This window comes from Platalea leucorodia (genome assembly GCF_965183815.1).
Source record: "Platalea leucorodia genome assembly, chromosome: 8".
Lineage (NCBI taxonomy): Eukaryota > Metazoa > Chordata > Aves > Pelecaniformes > Threskiornithidae > Platalea > Platalea leucorodia.
The window spans coordinates 14,794,900-14,817,301 of record NC_138830.1 but is presented as its reverse complement, the minus strand read 5'-3'; the positions used below and the strand labels follow the sequence as shown (position 1 = coordinate 14,817,301).

The 22,402-nt window shown below is 40.3% G+C and overlaps 2 protein-coding genes across 6 annotated transcripts in view; one reads left to right on the top strand and one right to left on the bottom strand.

The window, feature by feature from the left end:
• The window catches only part of OPA1 (OPA1 mitochondrial dynamin like GTPase), a 58,764-nt gene extending 48,739 nt beyond the window's left edge, over nt 1-10,025 (bottom strand). For 3 of the 5 annotated variants that reach the window (XM_082319231.1, XM_082319233.1, XM_082319235.1), the window contains exons 1-6: nt 9,877-10,025; nt 6,264-6,582; nt 5,855-5,951; nt 4,539-4,646; nt 3,242-3,295; nt 2,525-2,592 (exon numbers count right to left, since the gene is read on the bottom strand). In XM_082319231.1, the coding sequence (XP_082175357.1) occupies nt 2,525-2,592; nt 3,242-3,295; nt 4,539-4,646; nt 5,855-5,951; nt 6,264-6,582; nt 9,877-9,905 (675 nt within the window). In that variant the 5' untranslated portion in view covers nt 9,906-10,025. The remainder of the gene's footprint in view (nt 1-2,524; nt 2,593-3,241; nt 3,296-4,538; nt 4,647-5,854; nt 5,952-6,263; nt 6,583-9,876) is intronic. The other 2 variants (XM_082319232.1, XM_082319234.1) reach the window with 1 other exon arrangement.
• Nucleotides 10,026-13,717: 3,692 nt separating this feature from the next.
• LOC309594496 (putative cation-transporting ATPase 13A4) overlaps nt 13,718-22,402 on the top strand; it is a gene marked incomplete at both ends in the record, with an annotated part of 41,986 nt that continues 33,301 nt past the window's right edge. Inside the window, 2 exons of the mRNA XM_082320441.1 lie at nt 13,718-13,780; nt 21,550-21,723. Of these exons, the coding sequence (XP_082176567.1) occupies nt 13,718-13,780; nt 21,550-21,723 (237 nt within the window). The remainder of the gene's footprint in view (nt 13,781-21,549; nt 21,724-22,402) is intronic.

Genomic DNA, 22,402 nt, shown 5'->3' with positions numbered 1-22,402 from the left:
AACGTTAAAAAAAAGAAAAAAAAAAAAAAGAGATCAGAGTCAAGCCATATTCCTTACAAAAGCCTCCTTTTCACGCTCCTGCAGTAGCTGTAGTGAAGAGCTGTAGAATTACTGTGCCGCTTCTTACGCTGACTGAAGGTGACCCTGTGCTGGCTGAGCGAGGTAGTCTACGCACTGCCAAATCCTCAACAGTGCATTAGGTTCTTCAATGCATGAGATTTTATCAAAGTACCAAAGGCAGAGAAAGGACTGTGTGGTTGGTTTTGAATTATTTCTTTATCTGGCTTCTAAGCCCCAAATCAATACTTGAGTTGCATTTTTCACACCCGCTTCATCACAGCTATAACCACTATAAATCTTCTTTAGAAATCAGGCTAAGCTTTGGAATTTGCTTGCTTCAGTAAGAAGCTGAAACTCTTCAGAAAATTTTTTCGGAGACAGACAGTAGTAAAAGATAATTTTCTAAGAAGGTAATGCTGACATTTCAAGTGCAAGCCTGTACTAGTCCCACACATACAATACAATAAAATATTTTAATGCACTATAGCTTTTATAACTATCTTCTCTCCTCTTTCTCCAAGAACAAAATTTCTTATTTCATCCAAGTAGAAATAGATTTAAACTCCATTTATTTAAATTACTTATCTGAACACTCCAGTAATTTAAATTTTGTTTTCTTTTCAAAAAGGTGTACCTTTTATATTAAATGAGAGATGATGAGAGAAACACCACATTAGCTGGCAAGAAGCAGTACAGCCTGATTTGGTGTCTGGGACAACATTCGCTCTCTCAAAGTTATCTTGTAAATTAGCTAGTTTCTCACTCATTCTACAGGAAGTTTTTAGAGACCCGTCTGAAGACCATGCACAATAATGGTTCTACAGAACATTCCTCCAAATGAGGAATTCCTAGGTCTTTACCAGTTACTTATCTTTTCACAAGGAATCAAAGAAAACCAGCTCATCAGCCATCAGACACATTTAATACCATGCTACAGCACTTTATGCATCCATATAATCACAATTCTTAAACTAGTACTGATTGGTAGTGGAAAGCATTGAATAAAAAAAGGCCATCTAATCCATTGTCTAGAAAATAATAATTTTGCTTGCCAATAAACCAAGCGATTATGCTATGTTAGCTATTCATATGTGCCTTGTTTGAAATATTATGACCAAATTTGATCATATAAATTAGCAAAACAACAGTTTCTAAGCATATCAGATACAAGTGGAGTAACAAAAATTAGTACACCAGACTAAATTTGAAGTCATACTGGTTTAACATGGGCTGATATTTTCTGTACCGCAGCCAAAGTTTGTTGGCAACATTAAAATGCAGTCATCACTGCATCTGAAAAAACAGAATAAGTATGAGTGATATTACCGGCACTCAGTAAAAATCTCAGTTAATTTAGTTATCAAAGACAATAAATTAAGATGGCCATTTCCCCGCAAATCAATATTAAAGTATTTTTTATGTTGTAAACAGTGAAACCTGTGCTAAGCAATCACTCAAGAGAAAGTAAAACAATATATAATAAATAGACAGTTTACTGACAAAGGGAAAACAAAAAGCTAAATTTTTTTTCTCATGTAGAAATCCATCACTGTTCCAAAGGGAAGAAATAAATTATAAAAAGTGAGCTTTGTACAGGTTTCACTATATATTGCCAAGCAGAACTAATGTAGAATAAAGGTATACATGCCTGCATATACAGAAATGTCTTTTATGTAAAAGCCCCCGTTATAGTTCAGACACTAAGAAGTTTTCAGTTGCAAAAATAAATATTTAATAATTTACAAATTCCTGATACTTATTGTTTTCCTTCCATTTTTTAAAGAATTTTTTAAAATACACAGGAAAAATTAAAAGCTTTTAAAGAATAAGCAACATTACAATTTAGGAATTCAATAGAAATGAAATCTATTATTCATGAAAGCAAAAAATGAAACTTCACCTTCTTTACTTCAAGGAAAAATGCTAAAACTTTTAGTTATCAAAATACAGTAACATTTTTTTCCAGAAGATAGTAACAAAAATGTGATGTACACATTCTAAATAAAAAGACAGAGTGCTTTAAGAAATAGAAGTTCTTTATTAAGGCAGATATCCTTAATTAAGAATCACAACTGTGAAAACGTCAACAGAAATGAGGCTGCAAGCAGAAATACTTGCAAACAACTGTAAAAGCGCAAACCAGCTTCAGTAATAAGCTATAAGCTCAAGTGCCACTGAGAACATGCCCAGAAAAATTGCAAATGCAAAAAAATACCTAAAATTACATTCTTATTGCAAACCAAGTTTCTTAAGAATGCAACTCCTAAAGATTTTTATGACTGCCTTGTATTTTCCTTACACCAAAATGTTTATTATCATTGTACTGTGTATATATTAAAAACAGCAGTGCATACTCCAGTCATTTTCAAGCTATTTCAAATAAACATCTAAAACTAGCTATTGAAGCACTTGTAAAAAATTACCTGTTGTTAAGACATTTTTAGTTTTGCAAGAGAGTAATTACCTTTTTGTACTGTTTGTCATTGTCATATCCCTGGTCAGTAGCTCTGAATGCTGTTTCTCCTGGAGAACCTAGGACATAGTTACAGAAACTCATTATAACATGCAAAAGGCACTTAAAAATTCTCAAACTACACCAACAGAAAATTAAAGTTTCAATGCCTATGAATTATTAATTAAATAATCTTTGAAGTTGCTATCAACCAAAAAAGGTTCATCAAAAGAAACTGAAAAAGAAATTAAGTTTAAAAGTAATCTGAAAATTTTGTATCTAGTTTGTGACTCAAATTAGTTATATCTTAAGGGAATAGGCAGCTTCAATTAGAGTATTAAAGTTCTGAAAATTTTTTTAAAATTAATTATTTCTGATAGACATGAAAGGATAATACAAATTCCATTGGTATTATTGTAACAAGAAAAAAAGTATTATATTCTTTCCTATTGTAATGACATAGGTTTTCAAAACAAGCCTCTGGAAAATGCCTGAAATAAAAAGCATGTGCTAAGGACTCTGGCAGAGAAACATCAACTATTCATCTACCCATTCTCACAGGGGTGGATCTAAGTATTTTTTAAATAATTAGAAGGTATTTGTAATTCAATATTAAATTGCTGTAAATAGTTGTGTTTACATTGATATTCACTCCTCTTAGTACAGTAGTGTTTTAGGAGTTTGCTTTAAAGAGGCAGGTTAGGGGCAGTAAAAAGGGCTTTTACACACCTAACAACAGAAGTAGATCAGAAGCTCCTATGACTTCACTAACCAAATTGTAACCTGTGAAAAATCAGCAGAAGAGGGGAAATAAAAATTATAAATACAAAACAAAAGGCAAAACAAAGATGAGGGATCTTTGTCTCATTTGGAGGACCACACAACCATAAATGTCAACTATGTCCATGTGAGTATGATAACAATTAATAGGTGATATCTCACAATACCAGTCAATAACACCACAATTTTAAACAGCTAAAAATCTTTAACAGTTAAAATACATAGGAGATTGTAATCTACTTGTCACGTCATTGAACTTCATCCCTACTTAGTTTCTCGCTCAGTTTACAAGATGAATAAACTAGTTCCACCGTTAACTGTATTTTAAGAAAATGAAAATATGCTTCTTATGCACACTGATACAGAAATATTTTCAAACACACTTAGAGCAATGACTATGACACCTCATAGATACAATCTCTCATGAATAAAAATGTATGTGGTTTGATAATTATTAAGGTATATAATAGGAAGAATCTTTCACTCTATTACAAGAATGACTAGGTGAAGTTTTCAGCTGTGCTCAAGAGCAAGTCAGATATGATGATCAAATCAATCATTTTTTAGTTTTAAGAAGGCCACCGATCAGAAATGTCTTATTTAAATCTCCCAAAACCTGAAAACCACTAAGCCTGCTACTGCCTAGGCATACTGAAATGAAAAACCATCCCCCTGCTTTCTGTGAAGCATTTAGAACTCCTACCTACTCCTTTGAAACATAGCCCCTACCGAATCTAAATCTTCAAGCAAGTGCTTCTGGAGCTATGTCCAGATGAAAAATATCACTCAACCTAAAAGAATACCTTCGTCACAAATCTCTAATTTCATGTGCTTGCAACATCAAGAATCATTGTTCCTAATAATCCAACTCTTTTCTCCTGTAGCAGCTGTGGTATTGTTACTGTCCAGTGCCACTCTCGGCTTCTCCAAATTCTAGCTGGACACACCCAGCTTTTATGACTCACTGAATCAATCTGTCTTTCAATCTGTTTGTTTAGATTTGTACAAGAATTCTAGTTTTCTATTCAGTTTCACATTTTGATCTCACTACTTGCTACTAGAATTCTTGCTTTTAAAAATACGTTACACTTACCTGTGTCCATAACACTTTCAGAAGAGATATTCAATGAAAAGGCATGCATTTTCAGGATCCGCTTTCTTTTAGTGTCTAAGGACATACCTGTAACCTCATCTTGTAATAGCTTATGTTTTCAAAATTAAAACTAAGCTGAAAAATGGTTCTCACCAGGAGAAAAAAATCCTTTCAGTGAAGTGAAGCTCTCTCCAATCTTGTCAAAGTCAGGCAGAAGTTTGGCAAGGTCATCTGCATCAGGAAGGGCTTTGATAAGTTTTTCTAGGAAAACAGTACAACAGGTTATGAGTATTTTTTATTTCCTATTATTTTCATGAACAAAAATGGCTTAGGCTGTAGAACCTAGCAACTGTTTCAGGACGGGGCTTTTTTCATTTTTTTTTTTTTTTTAATAAAGAATTAAAAAGTTTCTTTCCACATGCACCTCCCCCCATTAGTGTTGGGAAAGATTATCAGATCTGAAAAACCAATTGCAATTTTAGACTTTGAACTTCCTGATAAGTTGGTTGCCTCAGGTGCTTTAAAATACTCTAAAACTTATTGTTGCATTTCACCACATTTCATACACTATTCTCTCACATACTTTGTAGAGGATGTTTTAAAATTACATGACACTGTAACTATGCCCACCTCTTGTACATTTTAAGAAAAGGTTATTGTTCAATTTCATAAATAAGACGACTTTGTAATCCTTTGAAAAAGACTTATTAGCTTTAGAGTACTATAAAAACGTAGTATCCACTAGCAATAAAAACAAGAAAATATTTGTCTCAGTTATTTAATCTCTGCACTTATCTATGCAATGCTCATACATGTAGTGAGATCTTCATTTTTATTTTTTTTTAAAGAGAACACCACCTTACTACCCTGCATATATAAGAAGTAACTCAGTGCTTGTTTTTCAGATTTCTGTCTTTCATCTGAAAATATGCCTACTGTAATCAGAAGGTTCAGGAAAACAGAGTCTATATTTTTAATTTTCTTTTTTCTCCATCTTCAAGATAATTTTGTAGACAGGTAGGTTCACTATTCTGCATTTTCAATTGGTCTTTTTATCATATATACCTTCTATTTATCAATTTATATTTTTTACTTGTAAGTGCCATTCATATAAAAAGAACAAACTTTGTGCATAATACTATGAAAACCTGTGTAAGTCCCCTTGATCATGTTGCAAGTCTCCTTTCAATAATGGGATTACATGGCCATATGAAATGACGAAGAAGATTCTCAAATTAAAGGATGAATTATGGAATATCAATGCTAAACAATGCTTAATTTTTTCCTACAAACACACTAATACAAATAGCTTGGTAAGACACACAACAAACTAACGATACAAGTTCACTCAAATTACAGCTATAAAGATACTACTGCATTGGGAAGAGGCACTGAGGACCTATGCCCTTATGTTTAAGTTGTACATATGCTAGTCTTTAGATAGAGTAGCATTTTAGCTTTTGTGATACCGAAGTCAATATGTTCATCAAGCTCCCAAATGAAGTCAGGAACAATCCACTTATATTCATCGAGATCTGGCATCATGTCCTTCCATTGATCATATGTCTAATACAAAAAGGAAAAAAATAGAGTAGAAATAGAAAAAGAAATGTATGGAGAGAAGCATATGAGCAATCTATTGAAAAGTAATAGCTACATATAAAACATACTAACCCACCACCTTCTAAATATGAATAAAACTATTTGGATCTTTCAAAATCTATACTAGTTCTCCAAACAATCTGTTTTCCATTTTCACTCATCTTTATTGTCATCCTGTAATGATATTCTGTAATTTTTGTGGATATTCCAAGAACTATTGTTCTGAAACATAACAACAAAGACGAAATACATAAAATAGCTTCCACAGATAAATACCTTCTTAGCTGTATAACCACCACCTACAGCAGATCCTAATACAAGATAGCGAATTTTGAGAAGCCTTGACGCTAGTCTAGCTAGCCAAAAGTTCCTGTGGGACTGGTATCCATATTTTACATCTAAAAGTTTTGTTTTACGTAGGGGAAGACGATTAAGAGACGAGAACAGCTGAATGGATATCCTTAATGGAGGTCTTTGAAATTTTGAACTTGGGTAGCAGGGATGATGTATACTTCGGGAAACAAGATGCAAGTTTTGAAGTGGTGATTTTCTTTTTATTCCATAGCTGCTATTTGCTAGACTCCGGCAGATGACACTAAAAGAAAGAAATAAAAACTCTTTAAGTAACAGATTTCCTCGACACACCATTAACTCAATAACCTCTTTAGAAGCAACTCAAATTACATTTTAGCTGGTTACAGATAAATTAGAGCATCAGTCTGAATGTACAGTTTCCAGCTATCATTGCTATGCTACTAGGAAAACAGAAAGTTGTAAACATTGTTAATGGGTGTAACATTTCTAGTGATTACAGGCATAAAACCTTAAATACCATTTATGAAATCTGTTATGAATTAAATTTAACTTCCAGACTGGATTAAGGCAAGTAACATGTCTGTGGTAAAACACAGTTTGGGCAAACAGGAGCTAAGAGTCCGCAGAAGACTATGATCAACTTGCAATATAAAAGAAAACTTGACAGTTCGGCCTATCTTGTAATTCAAAATGAGCTTTTAGATAACATTAAGTTTGTAGAGGATTTTCAAACTTCAGAAAAACAATACACAGACAAAATTCCTTTGCAAAATACATTTGCCCTTTTTCGGCAAAGCAGATTCTCCTTTGGAATTGAAGCATGTACATAATGACATCTTTCAGTTCCTTTCACTCCAATATTCTGTGGTTCTAGGATTACAGCATTATTGGTTTGTCTCAGGTCATGCATAGACAAGATCACTTCTGGAGATGGCTGCTCCATGTTTGTCCAGGACTTCAATAAAGTAATTCAGATTTATGCAAGAGGGAAAATTTCAGTGTGAAAGATTTGACTCTGAAAACAGAGCTCAGCCATGAAATCACAGGAACCTTATCTATCCTGCCTACATTAAAACAAACACATAGGTTGGAATAAAGCTCCTTGTATACTTTCAATTACACTATCTGCATGCTTCAGCATTTTGAGGTAGCTTTGCTAGTTTAGGGAAAAGACAACTGCTCTGGAAAAAGCAATTTCTTCCGTAACTTTTCAGTCTCAGCACCACATCAGAATAGTTAATATTAAACCATTTACTGGATGCAAAATATAAGTGAAGTTACAGTTCTTGAAATTAATGCTTGCTCCTCGATGTTTTTTTCAGGTTTTTCAATATTATCAAGTGCATTTACTTACAAAGGGGACAAATATAAAGAAAATGCTTCACACTATTGAGAAGGCAAATTATTCACGCCATAATCTTAAATAATTTAAAATTAACAGATCTTAAAGAGAATAAGTGAATCATATGAAATGGAAAATATCACAGCATTTTCTAATAACATGCTCTATTATCTATACAGTTATTTGCCTTGAGATTTTCCATGTACTAGAGATGACATTGGCTATGACAGGCACATTCTTAATGTCCAAAGAAGTGGAAGACTTTGTTAGAAAGCACTTTTGACCCAGAAACTGAGCTTTTGGAAAATAAGTTAAAAATCAGAATCACGTGAATTGAGACATTTTCCTCTCTTAAAAGACCAATTTTCCCAATGTTCTATGTTTAGAAATTTCCTTTAGTGTAATGAAAGTCCTCGTTCATAAAAGTCACTATGATTTTGAAGGGTATCCTCTTGCTGCTATACTAAACTATCTAGAAGGTTGTGCCTTTCCAATAACAAACTTAGTATCTAGAAAGAGGATAACAAGCAGGAGCAGAATAATTCCTAAAGTAGTAACAAGTTTCTCCTCTTTGACATGCAATTACAAGAGGCTCAGAAATTAACCACAGATAGTACCAATACAAAAGTAGCTACATAACAATAAAAAAAGTGCCTCCACACTAGAAACGTTGTATTTCCTGCTTTCGAAGACAGTTTTTTAAAATCAGGGTGTGGTAAGCCTGTATGAAGCAAGCTGATGACTGGGCCGTTATTTCTTTTGTTTTGCTGTCACTACCATTACACAGATATTTAATATTTTCAGCAGAGACCAAGTAGTAATATATACTATAGCAGCCCCTTCTCATTATTGGTCTTCACCTAGGTCAAAGGCATTTCATAATATTATGTAATTTTCTTCTCTGTGATTGTTCTTTTAAAATACACTGTGCTTTACAGCATTCATTCTGTATGTTTAAACTGAAGGAAAAATTTGAGTTCCATCACAAATTGTTATGGCAAGAACTTGATCAACAACAATTGCCTTGTGAGTGCTACCACATATTTCAAACCCTGCCTGCTTTATTGCACATATAAAATCTTATAATTTGTTAAAAACCCCACTACTCCATTATTATACCAAAACTTCCATTTTCTCCTTTCTTCTCTCCTCCCACTGCTAAAAACTCCTGATGAATACTGACAAAAAAAACCACCTTCACTGAAAGTCTTCACTGAACAGTGCAGTTAGACTGAAAAGGGTGCCAAAAAAGTGCTATTAATGAAGTATTTCATGAGTTCCAAATTTAAAGCCTCTGGAAAGCTGTTTCTAACAACAATAACAAAAATTAGCCTTCTAGGCAGGAGTAGCTCTGCCATTAGAATCTGCCTGATTATGGGCCTGCAACCTGACTACTCTTGCATTTCACTAACGTTATCGATACCTTGTAAAACAAGAAAAAGTGGCCTGTTACTACTGATAGTCAAGCATTCCACCTGGAAGTCATACCTAAAATTTTACACATATTGCTCCAGTTTAAGAGTTCAGAAAAATCCCCACCTCAGCTGGGACGAATTTTCTGTAAAGATAGGTTATGTACACTTCTAATAGCTATGACTGTGAAGCAGTCTTTCAAATGTAACCCAACAAAAAGCACGGTGGTATTTTCCTTCTCATTCAGCACTAGACAACACTTATTTTCCTACTGCTGCTCCTAAATCTGCCAAGGAACATTGTGAGATTACTGGCCGTTCAGCTCCACCGCTCCTGTCTGGAATCGTGTAGAAGAACGGTGAAAAACAAGAGGAATGGAGGGTAGCTGCAGAGGAAGGCCAAGGTCTGGCCACAAAGGCAGCCCGAACTCCGTAAGGCGGGAATGAGGGAGACGCAGCTCCCTTCCACATCGCACCCCAGGTGCCGAGGGAGCCGAAGGATGGGGAATTTCCCCGCCTGTGAGCAGCAGCCCCCACCCCAGCAGGCCTCAGGCTCACCCCTGCGCCGTTCACACGCACACCCCCCCACACCCGCTGTGCGGCTCCGGTCTCCCCCACGGGCAGCCCCGTTCCCACAGGTGCCCAGGGCCTGCTCCGCCAGTGTTACAACCGACACCGCGCCCGGGGCAGAAGCCCCGAGGTCGAAGAGGCAGGAGAGGGTCACGGCTCTGGCGGCCGCTCCCTCCGCACAGCCGCCGCGCCCCAGGGAGCAGGCCCGCAGCGCCCGCCCTGACCCCTGCCACGGCTCGCCCCTGCTCACCAAGCCGCCGCCGCCCGCGTCCGCCACATCCTAACGGCCGAGAGGGGCCCAGGGGGAGCCGCACGCACCGCGGCCGCCGGCCGGGGCTCCGCCGCCGCGCCTGGCGCCCCGGGCTGCGGCGGGCAAGGGCAGGTGGGGCCGCCGCGGCCGCGGGCTGACAGGGCTGCCGCCGCTTCCGGGCACCGCGGTCCGTCGAGGCCGGCCCGGCTGGAAACCGCGCCTCCCCGCGCAAGGGTTCCGTGCGCGGCAGCGGCGAGGGAGGGTTTTGAGGGAGCACCGCTGGGGGGTTGCCCGGCCCAGAGGTTATGGCTCCGCCGCAGCCGGGCCTTCTGCTCCCCCCCACACCCCAGCGGCGGCAGGGGCAAGCCTCAGCGCCTCACCCCTGTGCCCCTGGGCTGGCCCGGGGCACCGCCGGCTGTTGTCAGCGAGGCCGGAGGCAGCCAGACAGGCCTGGGCTCGCCTCCACGGCCTGGCCCGGCGGGTCAGGGCTGGGGAGGGCAGCGAGGCCCAGCCCCGGGCGGAGGCCTGTGGTTGTACCAGGGTCTTCCGCGCTGCTTAAATAAGATTCCCAGATGAGTTCCCAGGTGTTGATGCACTGAAGAAGTGCGCAAAATGTGTGGCAGCGCTGCCGTGAAAGCTGGAAAACAAGGCACGTCCAAATGGGCTCCTGCGAGTTGTTGGGTTGCTGGTGGGTTTTTGCCAGCAGGACCACATGGAAGTGGGAGGCAGAGGAGGACCCAGGAGAGTTCAGCAGAGCTGTCCGTCTGCCCTCTGACAGAATCACCCTTAGTTATGTCATTTCTGAGAGGTGCGTGCCTCACCTGTCTGTAAAGACCTCAGGTGTTGGAGTGTTCACCTGGCAATGCCAGTGCTTGCTAACATTAATAGAAAGTTTTCCCTCATGCCTGATTTGAATCTTTCTTGCAGCAAGTTAACTCTATCCACAGTGGACACGGAGAATATTATTTTCTCTATTAACCTGTTTGAAAACTGTTGTCGTGACTCCTCTCAGTCTCTTTTTCTTTAGATTAAACAACCCTAAGTCCCTCTTCCGTGTTTTCTGACTCCTTTGTCATTCTTCTCTGTGCTGTCCTGTGGACTGTCACCAGTTGGTTCACAGCTTCCTTTCCGTAATAAGCCCAGAACTGGGTATTATGTGCTGAGCTAAACAGAAAAAGAGATTTGGGGTGGTTCATAGGCCAGGCTTCTATTTATACAGTGAGATTTTTCAGAGCAAAATAAGTTTCACAAGGATGACATAATACATACATGTATTTTTGGGACTGAGATAAAAGTTGTAGGGATGAAGTGGGGAACATGTTTTTGTCTCGTGCTTGCTTGCTTTTAGATTTATTTATTTATAAATTGCAGGGACTATATTTCAAATGTTACCTTTGCTTTTGTATTTTAACTTGACCAGTTATTTTTGTGATTTATATCTGTTTTTTTAGGCAAATTTAAATTTAAAAATAAGAATGATGATACTCCGTAGGACATGATACAGGTAACTTTTTATTTATAAACTAATATGTAATTCTTACTTTGAACAGTAGAGGGCATCATATAACTAAAGGTTCCAATTTAGGCTGTTTTCGAGGTGTTTCCCTAGGAGAACGTGAACCTGCTTAAGAAAATAAACAAATTCCACCATCTTCATTGGTTCTGGATTCACAGATTTTGCTGGAATATTATGACAGATTGCCAAACTATGGAAATGATTAATGTTTTATGCCTTTAATCTGTTTTTTCTTTGTTTTCAGTTGTGAAGATATAAATCTCCCTCATGAGGGTGTTCTATAGGAGCAGAAATTGTCAACAGGAGCTGGACTAAGCCTAAGAATTGTGAATAGATTGGATGAGCCTTGATTCTTCCTTGGAGACCCAGATTTGGTGGGATACTCTGCATGCAGCTCATCTCTCTTCTCTGTGAAAGGACACTCAAGGACCCCTACTGCACCCTACTCTTCTACAGACATTAGAAAGAGCAAGGCTGACATTTGGGGAAGCAGCAAAAGCTGACCAGGCAGAAAAAGCGTGTGTGGCACTCCTGTTTTCCATCCCTGGCACCTCCCAAAATAATGACTCATTTCCCAAAATCATCAGCCTGCCTTGGAAAATATACCTTTGCAGTTGTTTCCTGTCTTTTATAGCTTCTAGATAGCACTGCTCAGTTTTCCCATATAATCAGGTTTATCAGAAATGGACTTTGTTGCATTCTTTCTCTTTAATTTTAATTGAAAATTGTGATTCTTGTATAATAACTGGAGTTCCTGTTGGTGGGTCTCAGAAGAACAAAATGAAAAGCTGAACAGCTCAAAGTTAGCCTCAGACTTGCAGTGGAGGGAAGGAAGGGGTAACACTGAAGCTGGGATACAGAGAGCACCTTCTTCCCCCTTGATCTTGTTGCAACAAATCACGCTTAACACAGCTTAGTACAGTTATATCCTTTTCTGTCCAGCCTCTGGTCTGGGTTCCTTTTGAAAGTGTACTAGGTGTCAAGAACAAACAACTTAGCTCCAATGCAAACTGCTTGTCACCAGCATTTTGCAAACATATCTGTCCCTGTGCTGTGCATACATGCACATCAGGTTTGCAGGTCTGTGCCTGGCTCACATTATTGGCAATGGGCAACTTTTATTGTATTAATTGACCTAGCTCCCTCATTTTCTCTTCCCTATTCCCTGCATTTCTCCCATTTCAGTTTCTCTGAGCCTGCCCACTGCAGGATAGGCAGTGGCCTTTCCTGGTGCTTGAGATGTCTGGGACTTGTACAAGTCCATGCCTCACGGAAATAAAATGCTAATGAATAGGAACTAACTTGTCACCTCTTGATCTGTTTCAGTCACCCTAGAAATAATATTTTAGTTTATTTAAATATTTGCTGGAAGAACAGGTTTGCCTTTCCTCACCTCATTCCTAAAATATTTGGTGTGTAACTTCTTAAAAAGTAGCAAAGGACAAGGAAATAGTAATGAGAGTGAGAATGAATCACAAGACTAATAAAAAAATGCAGTCTGACAGTAGCAAAAAAAGGAGGGGATAAAACCCTCAGTGCTTTTTTTCTGCCAGCTTCCTTTTGGCCCTGATTTGGAGGTCAGAGGCATCTGTGTCCAGCTCACTGACATCAGTGGTGAACTCCAGTATCCCCCAACAGTGAGTAAATAATCTCAGTGACATTTCCCAAAGCTATATGGTGAGGTCAGAAGACATTCTGTGATGATATTCATAATAATGAATAAAAAAACTGGTTACAGATCCTACATGGCTGGATCCTGACACATAGTCAGTGCATAAATCCACCTGCACAAACTGGGGCGCCTGTTTGCAATGCAAGAGCTTGAATTTTTCTCCAATGCATATGTGGGGGATCACAGCTGGACAGGCTCGTTGCTAAGAGTGTAACAACAGCAATGCCTATTTTCCTTCTCATTTGGACACACTCCTGGTCTCCAGTGATTCCATAATCTCTCAAAGAAAAATATTCCCCTCTTGCCCTCCCCTGAAAGTTGTGTGCCAACAGCACTTGCTTGCACCTATCAGAGTTATGACCCGGAGTCATATTGTGGCAAACACTTGCGAGATCTAACTTTTTCTTTTTTGCAGTGTCTTTGAGTGAATTTTACATGTGCCCTCACAGTCACAAAACTCCAACAGAATGAAGGGAGGAGGGATGAATGTTACCTGCTAACCCCACAGAGAGGGAGGAGCTCCATTCTTCAAACATCAGCAGAGTTATAAGGAAGGTGTGTACTTAGAGCACTTCCTCAGTGTGGAAGTTCAAGCACACAGCGCTGAAGACCTGTCCCGAGGGTGCTCTAGAAAGTCTCCAGAGGGTCGTTTCATGGGGGAAAATCCTGACAAGAATCATTATGCACAGCTTAACCAGGGAGAAGAGAATGAGATGGTGAGTCGTATCTCTGTCTAGGTCTTTCTCAACTTGAAGCAGCAGATGGCACATGTTCTGCAATAAAATGCTACAGTCTGTAATTTAGTTTGGGATGGTGGGGGTGTTCCCATAGCAGAAACATACAGTTAGAAAGGGATATAATTTTTTTAACAGAAAGAAAATAAAGTTATATGTGTCCACTGGATTTAATTGGTTATCCCCTCCAACAGGGGATGGCTCAACAGATTATTGATGTGGCATTATAAATCTAGGTGAAGGTGGTCTTATGTGAGCTTGAGGGATGGGCTGGAGCGGTGTTCCTAACCATTTGACAGCTGAATCTCTAGGGTCAGATCCAGTTAGAAGAGGACTGGGAACTTTGGTTTTCTCTGGAACATAAAACCACATATGTTATATTTGCATAAATTATTATCAAATGCAATCTGTTGAATTGACACTATTCCAGCCTGAGCGCCTGTATAAAGGTGGATTTCTAAATACGGAAGTACCATATCTCTTTCCAGAGTTTCCCAGGGAGGAGTACGTTTACATGCATTCCGTAACATGTAGAAATAAGTCCTATGTTTACACAAACTATCTCTTAAATAGTAAGCCCAGTGCACGATTGTAGTAAATTCAGTGCTTCTTAGCTGCTCTGGCATTACTGCATGTTACGGATCAGCTATTTGTCACATATGCATTCTGTCCATCTAACAGATTCTGCTGGAGATGTCAGACCCATGATGCAGCTGTACAGCAACAATTCTCATGCATGCCTGGTAAATGCAGTGCTTCTCAAAATTCCTGTGCTGCAGAGCCACTGTTGCACTGCTATGAGTGCGTGTAGGATTTCTGGGTGTAGAAGAGCCCCAGCAAAGCTAGTGAAACACAGTCACTTGCAAGCTGACATGACTGTTCACTTCCAGAAACCCTGGAGAAATCTCCGAAATCTATTCACTGAGAATTCTAGTTCAGTGAAAAAGAGACCATGTAATGGAAAAATGTGGACATTTGTTATCCCTAGATAAAAATGTAGATTTTCAGTCAGCTCTCTGCCATCCAGGGAAGGGGAGGTGTCTTATTTTGTGTAACACAAACCTTGGTAATCTGGGGTGTGCTGGAGAATGCAGTACAGAGTCATCCAGCAGCACGAACTGAGCACTGCAGGAAGCGCAAGGCACTGGCTCTGAGGGTGGGTACTAATTAGCTCAGTGCAATGCAGAACCCAACTGGCTCTGCTGCTGAGTTACTAAACCTGCTCACAGCACCCCGCTCCTGGCTCTAGCCCTGGTGCTGATGTGCTACTGCTCCCCAGCTCCAAACGGCTGCTGGTTTTGTGTCTGTGCTCCACCCTGCCCTGTCCTTCTAGGACCATAAACACCCTGTCATTCTCTTCCCACTACTGGCACTGTCACTAGCAATGCCAGAATTGAGCCTGAGCTAATTAGGTTTAAGTGGACTGTCTGGTGCTGCGTAGAGCCACACCACTGCACCCTGCATGCCCAATTCCAGCTGTGCACTACTGGGACAGCCAAGTTGTGCTTGCACGGAGCCAGATATCCCAGTAATGTTCTTGTTTCTCACCAGTATCATACTGAGCATATGTGCCATGAGTCCAGTGCTTGGGGATCTGCACTGTGAATCTGAGATTTTCCATGCACAGCTGGTGTGTGTGCAGCGTTGAGTCAATCTATCTGCACTGTGAATCCAGGGTGTCTGGCACTTGCCATGCTCTCTATGCCTGCAAATGAGCATGAACAGTGCTCATTCACCTGGGATTCCTGAAAAAAGATTGATAAAGCAGTTGTGTAGTAGGTGCAACTGAAACCATAGTCAAATTGTGCTAGATTTGGCAGGTATGTATGTGTATTTGTTACATAAGTGTAAGAGAGAGAGAAAAAAGTTACGAGTATGAGAGAGAGGAAGATATCTGTGAGGGTGTCTGAGGTTCTGTAAGAGGATGAGGAAAAAAATGCGTGTATAGAAAGAGAGAACAGCTAGCGTGTGTATTTGTGTGAAAGAAAAAGAAAGTAATAAGTAGGTGAGAGAAGTTGCGAAGAAAGAGACAAAGAAGGCTGTGTTTAAGCAGAGGAGAGAAGGAGAGTACATGGGGTAAAAGAGAATTATGTGCAGAGATTCTTTGTGAAAATCGTATATTTTAAATTATTGGCAGCCACAGCAAGTGACACTGGCACATAATCGTCTCAGTGACGCTGAAACTTTTTTTAAAAATTCTAAGCCATGAAAAATGTTTTTCAACGTTATTTTTAACAGTCAGTTTAATCCACCTGAACCAAATTATTAACAAGCAGTTCTTGACTCCTCAAACAAGATCGTATCACTTGATGTAATAATGTAATAGCTGACATTGTGCAGGTGCCAGTTCTTCCAGAGTGAAATAGTTCAAGTAATTTTGAAAGCATGCAAGTAGTTCATTTGGATTCTGGACATGCAGTGCTTTCCTGTGTTGAACTAGCTGTCCATTTTGCTGAGGAAAGTTGGTGAGTTCTAATGAGAAGAAATACTTCTACGTTTTCTTCAGTGTTTCCATTTCTTGGTACAGCTGAGATGCTAGATAGTCCTGTATTTAGGAATAATCACTCTGCACTAGGAAATCTACCCTATATATCCTTGTGCACATCTTTGGGATTACTTTATGTGACTGGAGCACATTTGCTTGAATGAGAGTTCACTCTTCTGGTACCCAGCCAAAACTGAGCAATGTATATTTGGAGCATGAGATAATCTCTCTTCATAACCATTTGTAGTACTGGAAAGATCTCAGTCAGGTGAGAGGACTCTGGACACAGCAGCTTGCCTCAGAGAGAGCCAATAGGTATGGTAATAGGAAGGGATTTATTTTAGGAATTAGCTTGCCTTTTTTTTTTTTCCCTTCAGAAAGATCTGTTTTAAGGTGGTTTTGAGAAGAAGTAATTGTTGGTGGAATAGGAAAAGGGAGGAAAAACACAGCTTTATGCCTTCTGCCAATTTGATGCTCTTCTCTGTACAGCTTGGGACTAATCACTCCCTTTGCACAAACCTTAAAGTGCAAAGTGTAAAAGTCCTGCAGTGCAAAAGATTGTGATAGACTTCAACAGACTCCTGCTTCAGGAAGGATCTGCCAGAAGCCTGTCTTAAGCACGTGTTCCCCAGTTGCTTATGTCTGAAGGAACGGGACAACTGCAGTCAGTCAACTGGTGAACCCCAGTTTGCCGCTACATATTGGCAGCTGTCTGCCTCCTTTGGGATGCCAAAATTCTGAAGGGAATCTGATCTGAGAATTTTATATAATTTGAGTTTGAAAAATTTAACTCTTAAAATTAAGATAGAATCTGAAAGGCACAACCATGTTCCTAATGGAACGATAGTGAATGTTGCTGCTGGCTTCAGAGGGAACAGAAACAAACATCTGATGAAACAAGTTCCGGTTGGTAAGAATGAGATTCAGTTATTAAATTCCTCGTGAATCTTAACCAGTCTTTCAAGTCTAATCCTATTATCTGTTGTTATAGCAACAGGTTGTTTGTAATAGGGTACCTGGTGATTGGGTTGCCAGAAATATGATAGCTCACAGCCACTGTTTAGGCTCCTTGCTGGTAGATACCCACCTTATTTTCACCAAAGAAAAGGGTGCCTGAACTTGTTTGACTTCTGCATTTAAATTTTGCTGTGCAGATGACCTGGCAGTTACAGGGAATTTTTCTTTTAAACGTAAGTAACAAAGACTTGCTGGACACTACAGTGATAAGCCCTTGAGTGCTGGCTTTGTATGATTGTGAAAGCAGCTAAGAACCTTTCTTGGAATAAGCCCATTTTCTGCCAACTGAGCGGGTCTGGCAGCTTTTTCTGTCCAGTAATCCATGGCCCCTCCCTAGACCCTTCACTCACAAGGTAAACCATTTTGTTTTAGTCACTCTTCTGACTGTTGGGAGTCTCAAGAGAAAGGAGATGTTTACAGATGAAAAAACAGAGTTTTACAATACACTACAATTTACTAGAAATTATTCTACAGAGATGAGATGAGCCATGCATACCAGCCTCTTTTGTAGACAGTGCTACCTCCTGTGAGATAACGAGAAACCCTTTGGAGTCTTACAGATGGCTAATCTTAGCTTTGTTTTCCACCATCTCTTAGTCAGGTGTCCTCAAGAACCCAGGTTATTTGACTGTGTAATGCCAAATGCACACATTGATCCCTAAAAACCTGCTCACCCAGTAGAAAAGTTATCAAGGTGCAAGTCTGTATTCATCAGACCCATCTTCAAAAGAAGCATGTCTGCATTAGCACAGCCTCTTTGTGCAATGAAATACAACCCAGCAAAAGTTATTTTCTTTTCCTTAATAACGTAAAACCAACCTGACAGACATGTTCTTACCAGTGACATCAATACCAGGATTTCTGCCAGCCCTGGAAGTATTGTTTGCCATAGTGGACATGCATTTGCTTGGAGATCTTTGTAGTATAGGCCTAGTGAATCCTGAATAAGCCTGAAGAATTTCCAAACCCTAATTACTGTAAGGCATTCACGTGGCTAGATAAACCTGCTGAGAAACCTGCATCATGTGTGTGCCTGTTCCACCCTTCTTCATGCGCGTTGTGGATGACTCTGTTGTGGGTCTAATATTCACCTTTTTTTTAGAGAAGATAATGGCTTTGAGAATTTTGCTAAAGAATTCCACTGTTGACTTATTTGACAAGTGAGAAGTGTTTGTACTAATACTGTTTCTGTTTCAACGAGGAGTTATTTATGTACTAAGTGTTTTTTTATGAATGCAGCATTCATTGCTACAGTCCTTCCAGCTGATGGCACAGGGTCAGGAAAAACACCTCGACCTAACAGAACATTTTATTCTGAAGTTAAGTATTGATAGGTTCCAGCCCAGGGAACTTTGTCACAGGTTAGGTTTGGAGCTCAGTCTATTTCCCTGCCTAGCTTTACTTCTGAATGATGTGGCTCAGGTAACCTGCTCCAGACATTTCCAAACCATGGCAAATGCTTTGCTTTGGCTTTAGATTCTTGCATGGACATCCAGATACAAAACAGCAGTTAACACCTGATGTTTATTCTTTCCCAGCTTACTCCTTGTAGAGCTCCTGTACACCTATATTCAGAAATGTCATGTTCATCAAGACACAAACCAACAAACCTGAACCAACAGCTGTGTTCATAGGGCAGAATGTGCACTGGATCAGAACAACTCGAGGGTATCTCTCTGTCTATATCAGGAAAGTCCCTTGCGAGAAGCAACAAGATCCAGCAGACAGCGTAGTGGGTGTCTTAAGAGCACGGCCTTTTTTTTCCCAGCTGAGCTGTTTTCCTTGTCTTCCTCTCTCCTAGTTTTCAAGATGAGGAATACTGATGTATGCTTGGTCTTGGGAAGTGTCTTGAGATCTACGGGATCAAACCATTTTTTGAGGGGAAACTATTCTGGAAAGCAAAGGCCTGGAAACATATGCAGGCTTAGGGGGACTCATACATATTTTGATAAATAGGTGCATGGTTTCCTAGGCAGAGAAAGACAGAGTCTGCCCTAGCTCTGTGGTGATGTTGTCATATCAGGCTTGGGGAATCATTCAGCATTACAGCGGAGAACGCCACTGCCAACAGAAGATGATCCCAAATGACTGCCAATCACATGCTGAATGCCCACCCTCTCCCTTCTTAATTGCATTAACTACAGCCTTATTGACTTCTCAGACTTCGGGTGTAAAGCACAAAAGCTGGAAATTAAAGGAATGATTCACTGGCAGAAGCAAGATGCACATGGCAGCAATCTCATTCTTCCCCACCCTGATATTCATGCCCATCCCAATTTGAAAATATTATTCCAGTTATTCCAGGTCCAGCCATTTACTGGAGGAGGTCCGAAGGCCTGTTCTTTTAACAGTTCTTCCCTTAGGCATCTCTGTCTCCCTGGGAGTTCCTTTGCTGTGCTGACAAGCTGTAAAGTCTGGATGGAAGCATCTGGATCTTGCTAGTAAGCCATTGCTGTGAACAGTAAGTTCACATTGTTCTATGTACTATTCTGTGTGTTGGTGCTGACACTAATTTTGTAACCATTTTCTTAAGCATACAACTAGACAGAGAGAATGGGGAGCCCTTTACCGGTTTATAAGAGCATGTGAATATTAATAGCACATGACTGCCACACCAACTACCTTCTAGCAACCTTGCCTATCTGCTGTCCTCCATGAGCTTCCTTCTATCTGCTGCAGAGTTGCCTTATTCTCTTGGGCTGCTCAGAGATTATAGAAGCCTTTGAAAATGCTCAGCGTGTGCATCTCAGGGTGGTATAACCAGGTCCTGTGCAATGCAGGCCACTTCCCTGTGTAGTTTACCATACTTTTTCCCCACAGTTGCCAATTTCTTCCCTTTAGAAACCCCATGGGGATTACCTAGGAAGATAGAGTCTGTCTTTTGGAGAATGACATAGAGCAGGTAGGCCGAGGCAGCATGTGGAACCACTGGGTAGGGCCTGCATTTCACATAACAAGCAAAGACACCAGCACAGAACCAGGAATTATGCATTACTCATCCTTCCAATTACATTGCCTTTTCTTCTCACCTTATGAATGGATCTTGCAATATCTGTGGTTGCAGATATCAGATCTTCAGAAGAAGATTGCACAATTGCTGCAGATATACTAGGAAGAAGGAGATTGAGGAATCTTAACCCTTATGTTAGCAAATTCTTCTGGTCACCCGATGTAATTGCAGCCATGCAATCTCCCATCTTAGATCAGGGCTGGGTCTCCTCTATAAATTCACTGTATACATTTCATTTCACCTTTACCACATCCCTGCTAGCATTACTGAGAGGGAATTTGGCCATGGTACCAAGACCTGGCAGCTCTTAAACTGTAATGCTGAGAGTCATCCCTTTGAAGTTTTGGGTAAGTCACCTTGCCTCACTGTAACAATTTCCCCAGCTTTAAAAATGGAATAATAATACCTACTCATACAGCTACAGTGAGTAGCTTCCTTTGGCCCTCTGAACAGGTAAAGAATTCTGCAAGTGTTCATTAGTTGTTCTTAGTAGCAATTATTATTATTATTTTGGGATGTTAGGACAATGGCACATTGGCAAGGCCCCAAATCCCCATACGGGGGCTATCATGGAAGATGGTAACAGCCCTACAAAGGCTGTGTCTGTGCCGAGTTGTGTAAAGCAGCTCCAGCTGCTGCAGCCACACAGTGGCATCCAGCACCATGCAGAGACATGAGCTGAGTCCCTAAAGTGTAGGTGCATTAATGCAGACTGACTGCCGTGGCAGGACAGCAGTAGTGCTTCTGATTCTGAAGCTGGCACTGTCTCAGCTGCTGCAGTGGGTCTGTACCACTCTCCATGCCCTAGAGCAGACGTCCTCAAGTTCTTCAGCTGTCTCACCCAGGGACCTTAAAAAAGCTTACCAGGCAAATCTGTGTTCCTGACTTGGGGACTAAAGGTTAGGGCCTCTATATTTTGATATCATTCCAACTCATGCACACACATAAGTGTCTCATGATGAGTTTCACAACTACATAAAACTGTTTTAGAGGTTGGTCAGACTACAGTAATCCAGATTTTGTGAAGGTGGATGAAAACTTCTGTGGAACACGCAACATTTTTTTCTAGTCACGTTTAAGACACATAAAGAAGCCAAATACATGTTCTATGACTTATTTTTTCACAGTACCATACCAATCAGTACTTATGGGAGAGCAGTGAATGATGTGAAAGTGTAGTATTCCAAGTGTTTCTTTAAGAGAAATAGTAATGATTTTTTCCTTGTCTTTGCTGTACAGGAGATTTTTGGCTACAAAACCCAAGGCTGGCGGAGGGTCTTGTGCATTGCTGGATACTTCTTCTCCTGTGGGGCTCTGCTGCTGCTGTTTTACTGGAAGCCAGAGTGGGATGTGTGGGCAAACTGCATCCGCTGCAGCTTGGAAGAAGCGGACGTTGTTCTGCTCAGAACAACAGTAGGTGCCTACTTTACTCTTTAAATTAGTCCCTAGTATGTGGTTAATTGGAAGACGAGTTAATTGGAAGGAATCCAGTTAGCTGAAATCTCTTGCTGATTTCCTGCAGTAATATCTTATGTTTACCATCATTGATCTAAAGAACTCTCAAGTATTCCACAAATTATGTGTAAGATGATGATTGTAATGGAGGGTAACAGCTGATCAGACAAGAAGCTGAAAGAAATTGGGGTGAAAAAAACTAATATCTGTGGTTTCAAGACTGTGTTATTTGCTCTCAGTCCTTCCTCCACCCTTCCACCATCCCTGTGCTTTCTACATTGCAGATCTGTGCTCCAGATTCTAAAGCATCTGTTTGATTGGCAGTGTCCAGCAGATCCTTTTTACCTCACTTGGCTGTCCTGGTGAAGTTGCCTCTCTCTGCCAAAATTTAGCCAGTGGGCCAAACCAAAGATTTGTTTAGCTCTGTCCCCAGCAGTGTCCAACAGTGCGTGATGAGGGATCAGTGTGAGGAAGAGGGCAAGCTTAGACTGCTTCTTTTCTTGGCTGTATGTTTCCATTTTCCATCAGCCCTTCCCCATGTCCAATAAGTCTGCAATCCTGCAGTTAATGCTTTCAGGGCTGTTATGTTTTGCTAGTAGTTTCCTAATATAGATTTCTATCTGTTGAGGACTGTGCT